Here is a 15,328-nt window from a genome sequence, read left to right on the forward strand (position 1 = left end):
TTGCAATAATGTCAAAGCAGTCCAAGATCACTTTGCCATTCCCACAAAATAGCCATAGATCTAACACCTGCATCCTCCCTTTTTCACAGTGTCCCAAGCTTCAAGTCATCTCAACCACCCTCAGGTGGTTTCTGATTGTTATTTTCAGACATCCTTTTGGTATCTTTTCTCTGAATGTGTTGGATATTTTATATTATGTTCTCTCACAGGCTTGTGCAGGGACATAAAGGTGTACTGACATAACTTTGTAACTCATCTGTAAGTACTGGTAAGGCTTTCAGGTATATCTGTCTTACTTAGGCAGTTGTTCTTTCAGATGATTCAGTTAATAAGACAACTTTTTTCTGCTCAAAAGCTGGAAGCCAATACCCCTGCTTCTATTGCACCCTTTGCACTGGCACAGATCTTCATCAGTGAACAAATTCATCTCACTAAACTGGCAGAAAACTAACCCAGAAAGCTAGAATTGAATAGATTTCTACTCTCTTTAGCTTTAACAGCTACCTAAAAAGTCAGACAAGCATAAGAGGTGTTGCAGGAGTGCCTAGAGGAAAAATTACATTGCCCAGCTGGCAAGTATCACTTGGAGAAGGGATGACAGGGCCACCCCTCCAGCAGCAACAGTTCTTATACAGGATCCATGATCTCATCAGCTGTGTAGAGATTTTCTTAACCTTTGCAAAGACTTCCTAATAACATTTTAGCACTGTTGAAAAGTCTTGTTTTCAGAGTTCCCTGAAAAATGCCTTGAATAGTCAGAATTAGGTGATAGCTTTTGCTCCAATTTTAAATATAAATCACAAAAAATGTACCCATAAAATAGGGCAGTAAGGGTGTTTGAGAGGTCGAGTAGTCCATCCTCTTGTCTAAAGCAGGACTGGAGCAGATGAAATTTGCTTTCTTCTCATCCTCAGTTTATCTAATGCATCCATTTCCTTCTTCCTTTCCCTGCTTTTACTTCTCCCCTTTTTCTTGTAGGCACAACTTTAATAAACTGATCTTTTTCCTTGCACTCTTAGTCTGCCTTTCTGCGTTCTCCAAACTTCATCCACAGGCATGGTACTTCACTTGCTTGTTGATCTTTTCACAAACACTTTCTCTTCTCTTTTCTCCCCCGTGTTGTTTCGTATCACTGGTCCACACTCACATCTGAGAATGAAAGGTTTATTGGTTGCCACACCTGACATTCAGTCCACGTATCTTTTTCTGCTCAGCCAGACATCTGAAACCAGATTCGTAATAGACTGCAGCAGAAGTGCCATTATAAAGCATATTCGATAGGTGTGAGAAACAGACATTCACTTAGTATAATTAATAGTGATGGCAGCATTAAAAATGCATGCCATGAAATGCCTAAGTGGTCTGTAACATCATTTGAGTCCTAAGGTGGAAAGAGTCAGCTGCATATGATACAGCTATCTGCTGCTAGAGGCTGTTGTTATTCTGTATTCGTATTTAAGAACTGCACAGAAAGTGCCATCAAGTTTGTGTCTCAGTCATTCCAGGCTCTAAGCAAATACGTGATTCTTGTCTTTTCAGTCTGAAATTACTTCTTTTTGATCTAGCAATATGTAGATTTTCACATAGTGTTGTACTTTAAAATATCAAAGAAAGAAGACCAGTCTTCAGAAGCTCTGCCTTTCTTTCTAGTTGTCCATCTTTGCTTCTTTGAAAGACTTCCATTACATGATTTAGTTTTTTAAAATAAAGTTGCCTGACCGTATGTGTTGCAGCATAACAGTGCCTTCTGGACCTGCTGCTGTCCCCAGGCGAAACAGTGACTTTTTCCCCAAACTTGAACTGTAAAGGGAACTTACTTTGTAACCAGTCTTCTGCTAGTGCTGTAATCCAGTGTCTACCTATGAATATGGAATTTAAGAACAATAAAAGAGATATCTGCGGAAAGATTGTTTTATGTATATATGATATTTATCACTGACATAATTTACATTATTTAGTTACATAGATGGATCTTTCTTCTCTTTTAGTTGTTCTAAAAACCATCTAATTTAGTCTAAAATGTTTTATAACCAAAGGCAAGACTTTTAAGGGGATGAGTACAAAATCGTAATTTGATTTAAGGACATTGATCTGTTACATTGCTAGTTTATCTCTTTATCTGTGAAGATTTTTTAAATGTAGCATTGCAAGACATGTAGTGGATTTTTATAGACAGCACAGATAACTGTTGCAAAATGTTAGGATTTTTACATCCTTAACAGTTGCTTTTGGAAATTTTGAAGCTAAAATGATTAATCCATCTCTGAAGATCTTATTAGGAAAATGGTTTGTTTTGTTTGTTTCCCTTGTATTACAAGATTCTTGCAGTCATTTTCCAGATCTTGGGCATCTCTAGGATTTGGAGCAAGGCTCTGAACTTGAATGGCAAGTGAACTTGGTAGCAGTCATGTAGTACTTTGCTTTTGCCATGAGTTTGTTTGCAAGTGTCCATACTGTTAGTTCAGTCTGAGTAGAGACCTGTGAGAATTAGATAGCTGTGTTGTCTAAAAAATTTATCTCTACGGAGCATGCACCATCTCCTTACAGTGCCGTTCTGTACCTAGAATGCACATTTGCCGTTCTCACAGAAAAATCAGTTACATCCTGGATTTACTGAGCAGAATTTTCCCAGAGCATTCCACCTTTGCTCCTAGTCTTGCTTTTACAGACCACAAAGAGCAGTCTTGTACGCATTGAGAAGGGAATGCATCAGGGGTGGGCAGAGCCTGCAACGTTTACAACAGCATCAGAAAATGGAGGATAAAGATTTAAAAAAAACAGTTTGTTGTCAAACCTGTTTGACATTTATTCACCTTTAAGTGCTTGACTTCACAAACTTCAATTATTTTCAATGTGGGACTTCTTCTAAAATCTTATTTTGGAGGGAAGAAAGTTAAAACATATACATATACCTGAGCTTGAAAGGGAAGACAGAAGTATGTTCTGGAAACAATGTAATTCTCAGCTTTGATCTCCAACATACAGGGTTTTTTGTCAGGTGCAGTAAAGATTCTTTCTGAATATATAAAACCATTGGAACCGATTAGGTTGTAAGATCAGGAACACCTAGTGTTTGGATAGTTGCTTTGGATCTGGACCTGTTTGATGAGAATTTGTTGGCCTCTGTGAAATAAGATGGTCTACTGCATTCCTAAAGGGCATATCTTCAATTCAGAATTATCTCTATCACATTTGGCATAAACTGTGACAAATAATTAATGATGTCAGTGGAGAAGGCAGGGAAGGTAGTTTTACAGGAACATAGTTTGAGTTACTTTAGTTCTCAGAAGGCAGGAATGAACCAGGAGTCAGTGAAGGAAGGCCAGCACTTCTGTTTTCTGTACTTTTCTGGTTTTGTTGATGGATATAGAACTTGATTTTGGGGGACTCACTATTTAGTCTTCACATTTTGAATCTGAAAGGAGTGATGTAAATTCACCTTCTGTTTGACTACTAATTAAATAGTGATTAATTTCAAACTCTACCATTTTTTCAGAGGAAGGAAACAAAGGTTATGGACCCGTTTTTGAGGAGCAACCCATTGATACCATCTATCCAGAAGAATCTTCAGATGGACAAGTTTCAATGAACTGCAGAGCTCGAGCAATTCCTTTTCCTACTTACAGGTAACGTCTCTTGGTTTGATTTTCAGGTCTTAAATCTTTTAATCAGTGAGTGTTTCAGGTTGTGGTATTAAATGATTGACTCTCTTAACAGGTCAATACAGAGTCTTCAAGGCAGGAAAAATGGGGAGATTTGAAATTTTTGAGTAAGAATCAACCTTGATTCAGTTTGCCAAAAAGTCTGGACAGTGTTGTAAACAGGATATTCGTGTTGTGTTAAATGTTTTCAGCTTTTGAAAGGAATACTGATCCAGCAAAACAAAAAAAAAAGTGACCTTTAAAAAATAATTAAGAGGCTATCTTTCTAGTTTAGTCTAAGAATAACTGAGGTTCAAGTCCTTGCTCTTCTTGAATCAGAACAGCTTTTTTATCCTATTTTACTCTGAAAAAAGGAGGACTGGCTGTTGGACCTGGATATTCTACATCCTATGTTGCTTCTGCATCCATCATATGGTAGAGAGATTCTCATGGATGTGTTAGCTATGCTACTGAAGATAGGAAAGATTTCATTCTGAAAAAATGTTTCAACCAGTTTTAGTAGAGATTCACACATGACCTCTTTCAGAATAATTGTGTTGTTATTAGCAGAGCAATTCTGCTTTGTTGTGAGATCTTGGGGCATCCATATGAGTTTGTCAGCCATTATCTGCTCATTTTGTACAGAGAAATGTACTTAAGATTGTCACTGTTAAGACCGTGACTAATTTACAACCTAGTCATGGGCAGAAAACTGCTGTCATCATACTAAGGGACAGGTGCAATTTCTTGACAGCAAAAGAGATCCTTTTCATTAAATTATCCTCAGTACTCACATGTGTTCCTAGACTCTGGCTTCTAGGACAGAAAAAGCAGTTGAGTCTGCTGGGCATTCTTTTAAATCTGTTACAGTATTGTGGTCAACTATGGTATTCTTCCATAAAAACAGCTTAGCTAGTGTGCATTGCCTTTTTTTTTTTTTTTTAAATATGCTTACAGGTTGTCTACATGTACAGAACCACTTGTGATTGAAGGATTTGAGGGGAAACTAGAATACCCCTTTTGAATATGATCCCTGGCTCTAGTACCTTTACAAGGTTTTCTACATGGCATTTTCCTGTTGCACATATTTGCTCTCCCCATGCTTGAAAAGGAGTCGAAGTGTGGAGAGATCAGATACACTTCGATTTGGTACCCTTCTGATATACTTCCCCATCACTTCCAGCCTGTCCAGAGACTCCCACACCCTGTCTGCAAGACTTTGTAAACATGTCATCTATAGAGTGATTACAGGCTTTACGTAAATTTTAGTGTTATTCTTTATCTGTCAGGGACTCTGCAAAATTTGACCTAGTAAAGTCACTCTCAAAGAATTCTCTTGCACCTCCAGAACTTTTCTGTGTAGGAACAGATCTGACAATTAGTGCCGATAGCTGATGTGATGATAATTGCAATACAGAATAAGACCACTTTCCTTATTTCCTGACATCATTATTTTAGTCTACCTCGATGTATTGTCTTAATTTCTTAGCCCTCCAGCAGTTCATGAGCCAAAATTCTCCTGTCTCAGAGGTAGATAAGTCCTTCTCGCTGCTTTTTCTCTGCAACATAAGCTGTCCTTATGACAGTTATTCCTAGATATTTCTGAACAGAGGATTTATTATTCATAATACAGACATGTAGTATGTCTCGCAGGACTGAAGTGATGCCTCTAAAATCCTGTAAGACTTAAATGCTATTTACTGCATCTTGAAAATCCTGCCATTTCATTATTTAGTCTTAATTTACTTTTTGTTAATACCACTTTTATTATTGTTTCTTTCTATGACAACTGCAATTTCAGCTTCCAGATAAGTATTCTGTATATTTTGGTACATCATCAATAAGGAAGGAACATGTAGGGTATGCGCTCTCATTTTCAAACACTAACAATTATCTTTACTTTGTGACAAAGTATTATTTACACTGAAAGAATTTTATGATCTTTAAATGGATTTAAGTTGCATCTTTCCTATTTGTGTTCAGGAAATGTGCAGTTCCTTTCAAAGAAGGTTATGGGCTCCCCCTTGTGGACATAGGTATAGATATAAATCATGAATGGGTTCCCACTCCATGTATCTTAACTTTTTAAATCAGTAGAAATCAGTAAGGGCCAGACCTGGGCCACTGAGTTCCTCTCGGAGTCCATGAAGTGAAAGATACAGTGACTCAGTGAACTGGCTGTGCGGTTTTACAGTAATTAAGGTGAGAGTGTCCAGCAATTTTCTGAATGTCGTAAGTAGGTCTCTTCTGAATGTGGTAAGTAGTGCGACTGGTTTTGCCCTGACTTCACTGGCACGTTAGGCTTTACAAAACATTTTCATCCCCTACAGCAATTTTGCAAAAAGCTCTTAAAAATTTCATCAGTCCTTACTTTAAAGGTTCAGAGTATTTTCTTAGCCAATTTGGCCTTAGATAACTATTTGAGAATATGTTTATAATCCCAGTGCTTGATCACTAGCTAGCTCATTCACAGCTAGCTCAAGTATCCTTTACTGCATGGCCAGCAAGCAGGTTTTAACCTATGCCACATCTCTGAGAAGGCTAAAGCAGACTGTGACTGTTATGTTTAAAAGAGCTTATGGAGTTCTATGTGGCTCTTGCTGAAGAAAAACTTAAAACATATAGAGAATTATATTAATAACTTCCTGTATAGTGTATCACAACTTATGAGTTATTTTTCAAATCACATTTCTTACCAGGTTTGTTTTTTTGGGCCAAATCTTACATCTGGCTTTTCTTTTTTAATAGGTGGAAACTCAACAACTGGGATATTGATTTAACAAAGGATCGCTACAGTATGGTGGGAGGCAGACTTGTTATCAATAATCCAGAGAAATCAAGGGATGCTGGAAAATATGTCTGTGTAGTGTCGAATATCTTTGGAACTGTCAGAAGCAGTGAAGCCACTCTGAGTTTTGGATGTAAGCTAATGTTTACGTTCATAACGTAGAAACATTATAGTTAGCTTGAAATGCCCAATGTTTTACACTACAGTGTCTTCTGCTAACATGTGCTATAGCTGTATTACTCTGTAAAAACAATATCTTAAGTGCCCTAGTCTGCAGAGATCAACACAAAATAAATTTTGTAAACATTTATATTCTTTAACATTCAGCTGACATGATATCCTTTTCAGTGAGTTATTGTTAAATTATTAATTGAAGAGACTCATGGAGCCAGATCTTGAGATAATAATTTCCAGATTCTTTTTAAGTTATGGTAGAACCTGAGGGGAAATAGTCACAGAAGAAAGACGCAGGTGGGGGCATATGGTGATGAGGCGCTGCTGCAGTGCGAACACAACTGGGATGCCTGCAGGAGGAAGGCGTGTCTCTCGCTAGTAAAGCATGCTCCCTGACTCCTAGGCTATGGTGAAGACCCTGCTGGGGGACATTTCTGTCAGCCTCTGACAATCACGATCCAGTCTTGTGAATGCATGCATATGCACAGACCTGCACTGCCAACAAATACATCCGTTGTAAAATACTGATGTACTATATGAAGAGTAATGTAAAATTTTACTGACTGAAGACAGTGTTTGGAATTTTTATTTTATTTTGCCTTAAGATGCTTTTTTCCTTGGACATATTTTTTCATCAGAGGACAAAAAAAGGAATCCACTCTCACTGGTGACCATTCACAAAGCCTTGTGTGCCCTTTAATCCTGACATTAAGTGCTTAGTGCCCCTCTTGTCTTTCAGCAGCCTCCATGAGCAGACTTCTCTCCTTTACTGTATAAGATCAGAGATGAAGTGAAAAGTTCTGCTTTCTGCTAGTAATTATAAGACTGTGGAACCACACATATCAAGGAAACTCAGAGGCTGTAATGAGCTGATGGATCACATCGTAGTTGATTTATTCATAGTCTGTGTTTTACCCACTGCATTTTCTAGAATGAATAGAAGACCAGGTTTTTACTTTCTTTTAATGGAGAGAACATCAAAATTCAGTTTACAGGATATTTAGATATACCTAAAGCAGGCATCAATGGTGCTAGTCCTGAACAACCAATAGGATAAAAGTTACAACAGTAGCTGTAGCTACTTAAAATGAAACCAACACACATAATAGATAAAAAAGTAGAATCAAAAGAGTCTGGGGCATGTTTTCCTGCCTCCCAGCTCAGTGACTGCATGAGCTGAACATTGATAGTTAGTGTACTGGACAATTGTACTGAACAGAACCCTAATATATAATATTTAAATTTTTAAATGATAGTAGGGCAAAGAGGCGAGGAATAGAAGTGAAAAGATAGTTGGAAACTGATAAATGCCTGTTAAAAAAATTCTACTCTCATTCTTCTTTACACTGTTATATTTCTTCTCTCTCCTTTTTATGATCACATATAAAAAACACTTCCTTCCACAGTCACTGTTTCTAAAGAATTGAATATAGAGTTGCTAAAATTAATAGAGAAAATATCTGATAGTTAGTGGAAGTTTTTGTTCCTTTGCTTGTGCATAAACTGATTGAAAAATCACCATTTAGGACAGTTCATTTAGAACAACCATTTAGAAGAATTCAAAAATGTCTTGACCAGTTGTACATGAGCAAGGCATTTTATTTTTGTCTTGCTGTCAAATTCACGTGAATTATGGAACAAAAGCCACATTCTCTTGTAAATTTCATGTCAATAAATCTGTCTGAGAACACTGTCTCTAGTAGAACTGGATCTTTTTAGATCCAGTGCTTTAAAACCCATTAAAATCTTTTAGCTGTTACATACATACTGGTGAAGGAAGGAATTTTATCCTGCAGGAATATTTAGTGGCTTTTTAGTGTGTGCTGAGCAAAATTAGAGGTGAAACACTGTTCTGTTTGCTGGGAAACAGTTTTAAAATAGTAAAACACAATTCCATAGAAGAGAGGGTGCAAGAACAACAAGAAAGAGAAATTTCCATACTCTATAGATATTAGCTGTATGCGTATAAGAGTGCAGTGATTATGCTAATTCTTTCATTCTAGATAAAAATGAATGTCTTCCAATTAAGAGTTCATGGAATCACACTTATTATAATTATTGAGTAATAAGCAAGTAGTGCTTAGGCAAAGAAGATATCAAGTCCCGATCAGACTACAGAGCATTTCATAAGTGGGAAGAAGGTATACAATTACATCTCAGTATTTCCTGCACCTGACATAGACCATTCTATTTCGGGACTAACATAATGTTTTTTATATATAAATTGCCTGTCCTATGTCTATAAATTTGTGGTGGCTGTCCCTAAGTTTCAAAAGTTACTCAAGGACACTATAAACAAAATGTCTACACTTCAAATGTAAACTTAAAATAACTAAAATAACTTAAAAGCAGTGATAGGTTTCCCTTTCTACACTGTCCATATGCAAAGCAGTGTCAAATTAGCAACACATTTGTGGCTAATGATTGTAATTTTTAATTTTTTCCTATTTCTGCAAGAGATTTTAGACACTAATCTGTTCCAAAGAAAGCAGAAATGAATAATAGTGGCAAGTTTACAAGATGATCAAAAGGTCTGCAACAAGGAAACTGATGTTTTCAGGAAAGATCAGTCAGTATTTTGAAGATAGAAAGTAGTTGTGTAGTAAGGTCCATGCTGGCAAATGGAATGGGAATATACTCAAACTGTTGCAGATATTATGTGAATAGATGTATTCCAGTCTGTGTGAAGAGCTTCCTTGGCTTTGATTACAAAACCTGTCTGGTCAAGTAGCTAATTTTTACTAAGTCAGTATGGTATGCTTAATTTATTTTTTATCAAAGAATATTCCAAATTAATTGGGAGCTAGTTGTGGAGAACTGAATATATTCACAGTAGGGATTGTGCAAGCAGCACTTAGCTGAGGAAGAGGTACATGTCCAGAAACACATACAGTACTCCAGAAGTGATGACAGGGGAAAAGAAGTGGCGCATCAATGACTTGTGGTTACATCAGCAGAGGGTTTGAACTCTCTGGGTTTCTCTATCTTTCAAATTTAGAGTCAGAGAATTTTTCAGGCTGGAAAGGACCTCAGGGGATCTCCAGTCCAACCACCTGCTCAAAGCAGGTTCAACTCTGAATTCAGACCAAGTTGCTCAGGTCCATCTCCAGTAGGGTCCTGAAAACATCCATGGGTGGAGATCCCATCCTCTCAGCAAGTTCCTGTTAATGATTGTAAAAACCTGTTTCCTTACATCCTGTCTGAGCTTCCTCTGGTTTGAGTTATGATGACTATCATTTGTTCTCACCTTAGTAAAGAGGGTTTATCTTCTCCAGAACTCCTGTGTAGGTACTGGGGACTGGGTCAGCCTGAAGACATCCCTTTTCCAAGCTCAACAAGCCTAGCTCCTTCAGCCTCTCTTCATAGTGCTCCAGTGTCTGACCATCTTGATGACCTCCTCTGAACCTGTTCCCGTTTCTTTCTTGTACTGGTGCTAGGTTAATGGTTGGACTGGATGATCTTCAAGGTCTTTTCCAACCTAGACAATTCTGTGATTCTGTGATTCTGTGATTGCACTAAGGCACAGGGTAAAATTATGTAAAATAATAATCAGATGTCCTTACAGTGGCCTATTGCAATGTCTACCATTTAGGCACTGATCCAGTCAAGATCCAGTCAGTCACTAGAAAGATCTGTATTATCTTCTGGTCTGTTTGAGCAGAATACATTAGTATTTCAGAAGTTGGGAGAGGTGTCTTTCCCTGAACGCTGATGTAACTCTCCTAGAGTTTTTTTCATGCATTTGACAAAGCATAATGACATTAGTTTTATAGATTCTTATAGTCATCCAGGTCTGACAGATGTGGTTGGCCTTGGAGGAATCCTTTACCTGTACCATATTTAATAAATGTAGTAATTGTTACAAAGTTAAGGAATTAATTATTTTTAGATAATGTAGAGTGTGTACTGGATCTATCTAAGTATACATTGCATTTTACAATAGTGAATAGTCTCTTGTTTTCTGCTTAATCTCTTTTTGTATATAGTTCTATCCTGATTTTTCTTTATTGTTTCTGACTGGCTGCTCTTGGACTTAAGTTTTAGTTAGATCTCAGAGCCAGCCTTGGGAATTTAGTCGAATTGGATATCTGCTTGCCATCGAATAAAGCTAAGTAATCTGAATGAAGTTAGCTTATATGATTTCTATGGTAGAATATTACATTCAGAGGCTGTGCACTTGCCTGTTAGGAATGTATTGTTTACACCACAGTAGCATTTAGAGCAGGACTCCAGTCAGGATCTCTACAGTCTCCCTGTGCTTGGTGACATAGAGAAGCTTCACAAGAGACGTTCCCTGCCTCAAGATGTTTATAGTTTCATTTCAGACTGGATACACAAAATGGGAGTGAAAAGAAGCAGCAAAGTGCAATTATTGACCTACCTGAAGTTACTCATATAACTGTTGTCTTATCGCTGCAGATACCATTACTGTTCTCCCACAGTCTGTGGGATGATATGTAGCTCCATGAAGGACTTATTTCTTTATCTTCTTACAACAGTCCCTTTATCCTGCTGCATGGCAGTTGGTTTAAAGAGGGCCAGCTAAGGTTTCTCCTGGGATCTGAGTCACTTCTGTCCCAAATCTCTGGCACAAAAGATGTGTCTGAGCTAACTGGCTGCTGGAGTTGTCAGGGAGGTCAGCTGGGTCATTTTAGAGAAACCACTTTAAGTTACAGTAAAGAATTGAACTTGCATTTTGGAGAAACCAGTTGAAAAATAACCTAAAAGAATTTTTCTTTCTCTTCCTGGGATTCCTTCTTCAAATGTAGTTCACCTGGCTACTCTTAGGGATACAATCTGCACCACTTTTTTTTTTTCCTGGCATTTGTGATTGTGATGACTAAAATACTATAAAAAATCCATTGCACTTGATAATGACAAAGTTAAAATGCGCAAAACTGGCATTATGGGTTCACAGGTATTTATCTGCCATATATTGTATTTCTATATTAATTTCTACAGAGTTGAAAATAATAATAATAAAAAATAAAAAATTATTGTAGTGAAAAACCCAGTTTTCCTCCCTCTGCTTTTTTTAAACTAGATCTGGATCCCTTTCCACCTGAAGAACGCTATGAGGTTAAAGTGCGAGAAGGTGTTGGAGCAGTGCTTCTTTGTGAGCCCCCTTACCACTACCCAGGTAATTCAGCTCAAAGTGCTTCATTTTCAACTGCTTAAGAGTAGAAGACAAATTAATATATATTTTTAAAAGTTTTCTTTAAGTTTACTTAAACAGTAGATTTTATGCAGCTTCAGAATCACCATTTAGGTTACGTTTCTATTTTGAATATATGCTTGTAGTTGACCATATATAAAGGTTATTGTTGAATTTGTGAAGAGGTTTTGATACTACAAATAAAATTAGTCACACTAATCTGGATAACGGAAGGGAGACTTGACCTACCATTCAAAAGACCTGAGTACATGTCACTGTGTCATACCAGACTTTTGGCTGGCCTTGGACAGAGTCCAGCTTCATTCCACCTAATGAAGTCACCTCAACAGAAATGATCATGGGCTTCTGTTAAAATGGAACAGCAATAGGCACCCCCAGAGGGTCAGAGATGACGTGATTTATGCTCTTGAAGTGCCTTTTCCTCATCATTAGCTACTGAAGGGCTCTGCAGGGACTATGCCCTTAACCTCAAGCATCTGCAGTTCCTTCGTGAGGGCTGAATTTGGCTGTTAGCATCTCCTTTACCTTGTGAAATGGGATAATGTTTTACTTTTCATACTCTGTTTAAGTATTGCAAGGAACTGAAGAACTGAGGTGTATTGCTAGTTAAAATATTCTAAGGTTTTCTCTAAATCACAAAACTGGTGAGGACTTCCGAGCTTCTCAGTTGCATGAGGTCAAGACCCAGCTGCCCATCTCTTCCCACCATCCCTGGCTCCGGTGGGAAGGCTGTTCCCATCGGGAGCTGTGCACACTGTAGCTGGGTCCCCAGTAATCTGTGCTCCTGGCAACAGTACCTCAATGTTCGATGTAGACAGATATTAGCTGGCTACTGAGGCACGTATATTCTCTCTTAAATATCTGCCTCTCCTGTAGAAGAGATCTATAAGCTAGGAATTAGAATGAAGTAATTTCTATGCAGACAGTATTCCATGGCTTAAGTAGTTGATAGTATTGTTTTTTAATACTGACTAGAAAATATTTTCCTCCAGATGATCTCAGTTATCGCTGGCTTCTAAATGAGTTCCCAGTATTCATTGCTTTGGACAAACGACGATTTGTGTCACAGACGAATGGCAATCTCTACATTGCAAATGTAGAAGCATCAGATAAGGGCAATTATTCGTGTTTTGTGTCCAGCCCTTCAATAACAAAGAGTGTATTCAGTAAATTTATTCCACTTATTCCACAGTCTGATCGTAAGTATTCATTGGAAATACTATGTATGTCCAGTGTTCTAACTGTTTGTATTTTAATTTTGCTCATTCATAACTATTTTCAGCTCTGTGAGGAGAATTATATGGCAAGTTATAATGGCTACTGCACAACATTGTCTAGTTTTCCAGATACAGAGGTCCAAATCATTCCCATCCATAATGAAAACTCTGTGAAGGAAATCTCCCTGGATTGATTCATGAATTTCCTTTCGTATCATTAAGAACAGAGTTCTCATCCCCAGAGTCCCAGTCTCTTTTATGTGATAAGCCCCTGTACTCATCCCAAAATCTTTAATATCTTTTCTGGTCTTGGCATTGGTTCAAAGGGGTATGAGTGTAAAGCAGAAACTTTATGTAAAAGTTGATAAACAGCTTCAGGAATTAATTTTTTTTTCCCCAGGAAATCCCCTGTGAAAATGGAAAATCCTTTTCCCCTGCTGAGATTTCCTGTCTTACGGTGGCCTAAGGACTTTGTGTCTCATGGCCAATCCCCTAAGACACCTGTGTGGGTTTGAGTTACCTGTGTGACTTTGAGTTACTAGATTATTCTCCAGCATTTCTTCATGAAAACTGCACGTTTTCTAAATGGTAACCAAGTTCCCTTTTGCCACTTCAGACTGTCAGTCACTAAAGTCTCCTAAACTGATCATCAGGATTTCAGTGACCCTTTTATTTGTTAAATTTCCCATATTACAGTAAAGAACTGTGATTGAATTTGGGTAATTACAAATCAGTGATCTTTGTCCAAATTTTCCATGGCCAATACTCACACTGAGATCTGCATCTAGAAGAACTGCAAGAGGAGTCCTACAGGGATCACTAGTAGGTAGATTTGATTACATTTGCATCTCTGTGCCCTCATTAAATTGTAGATTTGCTCTCTAGCTCCTTCATACCCTTACTAAGATAATACTGAGTTTAAATTCCCAATAATTCAAAATGTTCCATCCAATAAAAGAATTTGTGGAAAACAGAGGCTCGGGGTTTTGTCTACCCACACACAGAGTACATCTTCAAACTTCGAATGCAAGTAAATGACTTTATGTTAAAGCATTGTTCTGTAAAAAATGTTAGGCATTACTGTCCAGAGAAAGATAACTAGTTGCTGAGTAAAACAATTCTGCCTTACTATTAAAAGTTCAGTGATAAATCAGACTTCATGGATGGCCAGGCTATTTATTCACTGTAAAGAACAATTTTGTCTGGAATTTTAAGAACGGTTTTCTTGAACTGTGGAAGTTTTAAAAGCTGTGTTCCTTTCTGTTGTGCCTTTTCTGAGAATCTCTTTTTTCATTTTAGGTGCGAAAGTGTATCCTGCTGATATCAAGGTGAAGTTCAAGGACACGTATGCTCTCCTGGGGCAAAATGTTACACTGGAGTGTTTTGCTCTTGGAAAGTAAGTGTGTTTCAAAGTTAGTGTAGAGCACTATTTGCTTTCATTCAGGGGAATGAAAATACACGTTTCATCATCAAACACTTTTTTGTAGCCTGCAATTTAACAGCCAGTTCTTGAACATGCTGATTTGTACTTTACTGTACCTTTTCAAGTCCGGTTCCTGAACTCAGATGGAGTAAATACCTTGAACCCATGCCAGCCACTGCTGAGATAAGCATGTCTGGTGCAGTTCTTAAGATCTTCAATATTCAGTATGAAGATGAAGGACTTTATGAGTGTGAAGCTGAAAACTATAAAGGAAAAGATAAACATCAAGCAAGAATTTATGTACAAGGTAGGTAGAACAATTTCATTCTTCACAATCTATGTCGCTTTTACTTGTGTTGGAAATACCTGTGTTTTCACACTTGATGTCAGTGCTGACTCATAGGATCATCCTGACACACTGTTGTTCAAGCTAATAGAGCAAAATCAAAATTCATGCACTGAATGCCAGGCATAACATTTGTGTATTAATTGAAAAACTACTCAGTTTGCCTGCTTATGATAGCTGTATATACACCTTAACAGTAACGTGTGTTAGTATTAATAGAATTATGCATAATTGAAATTAAATATAGAGAGAGTACTTGAAGTGAAAGAACTTCCAGGAAGAAAAAGAGACCATTAGGTTTGTTATGCTTTCTTTTTTTCCTCATTTCATTTGTCTTTTCTAACTCTCTTATTAGCTACACTCAGTTCTTTATTCCTCAAGCCTCTGTCCCTTCCCTTCATGCATTTGGTTAAATGAGGGAACAAAAAAATTGTATTTTACTGCTCATAATGGAATGATCCCAAGTAACCAGACTCCTTAACTGAGACTGCCACAAAACTGTGGCATTAAAAGGTTGTACATAACATCTGAATTACCTTCAGAAGATTTCTGTCTCTTTTCAT

General features: G+C 37.5%; 1 protein-coding gene across 1 annotated transcript in view; it reads left to right on the top strand.

Moving 5' to 3' along the window:
- CNTN1 (contactin 1) overlaps nucleotides 1-15,328 on the top strand; it is a 261,980-nt gene that overhangs the window by 175,689 nt on the left and 70,963 nt on the right. The window contains exons 4-9 of the mRNA XM_074870366.1: nucleotides 3,497-3,626; nucleotides 6,390-6,562; nucleotides 11,648-11,743; nucleotides 12,772-12,978; nucleotides 14,296-14,392; nucleotides 14,545-14,726. Of these exons, the coding sequence (XP_074726467.1) occupies nucleotides 3,497-3,626; nucleotides 6,390-6,562; nucleotides 11,648-11,743; nucleotides 12,772-12,978; nucleotides 14,296-14,392; nucleotides 14,545-14,726 (885 nt within the window). The remainder of the gene's footprint in view (nucleotides 1-3,496; nucleotides 3,627-6,389; nucleotides 6,563-11,647; nucleotides 11,744-12,771; nucleotides 12,979-14,295; nucleotides 14,393-14,544; nucleotides 14,727-15,328) is intronic.

This window comes from Strix uralensis, chromosome 5 (assembly GCF_047716275.1).
Source record: "Strix uralensis isolate ZFMK-TIS-50842 chromosome 5, bStrUra1, whole genome shotgun sequence".
Lineage (NCBI taxonomy): Eukaryota > Metazoa > Chordata > Aves > Strigiformes > Strigidae > Strix > Strix uralensis.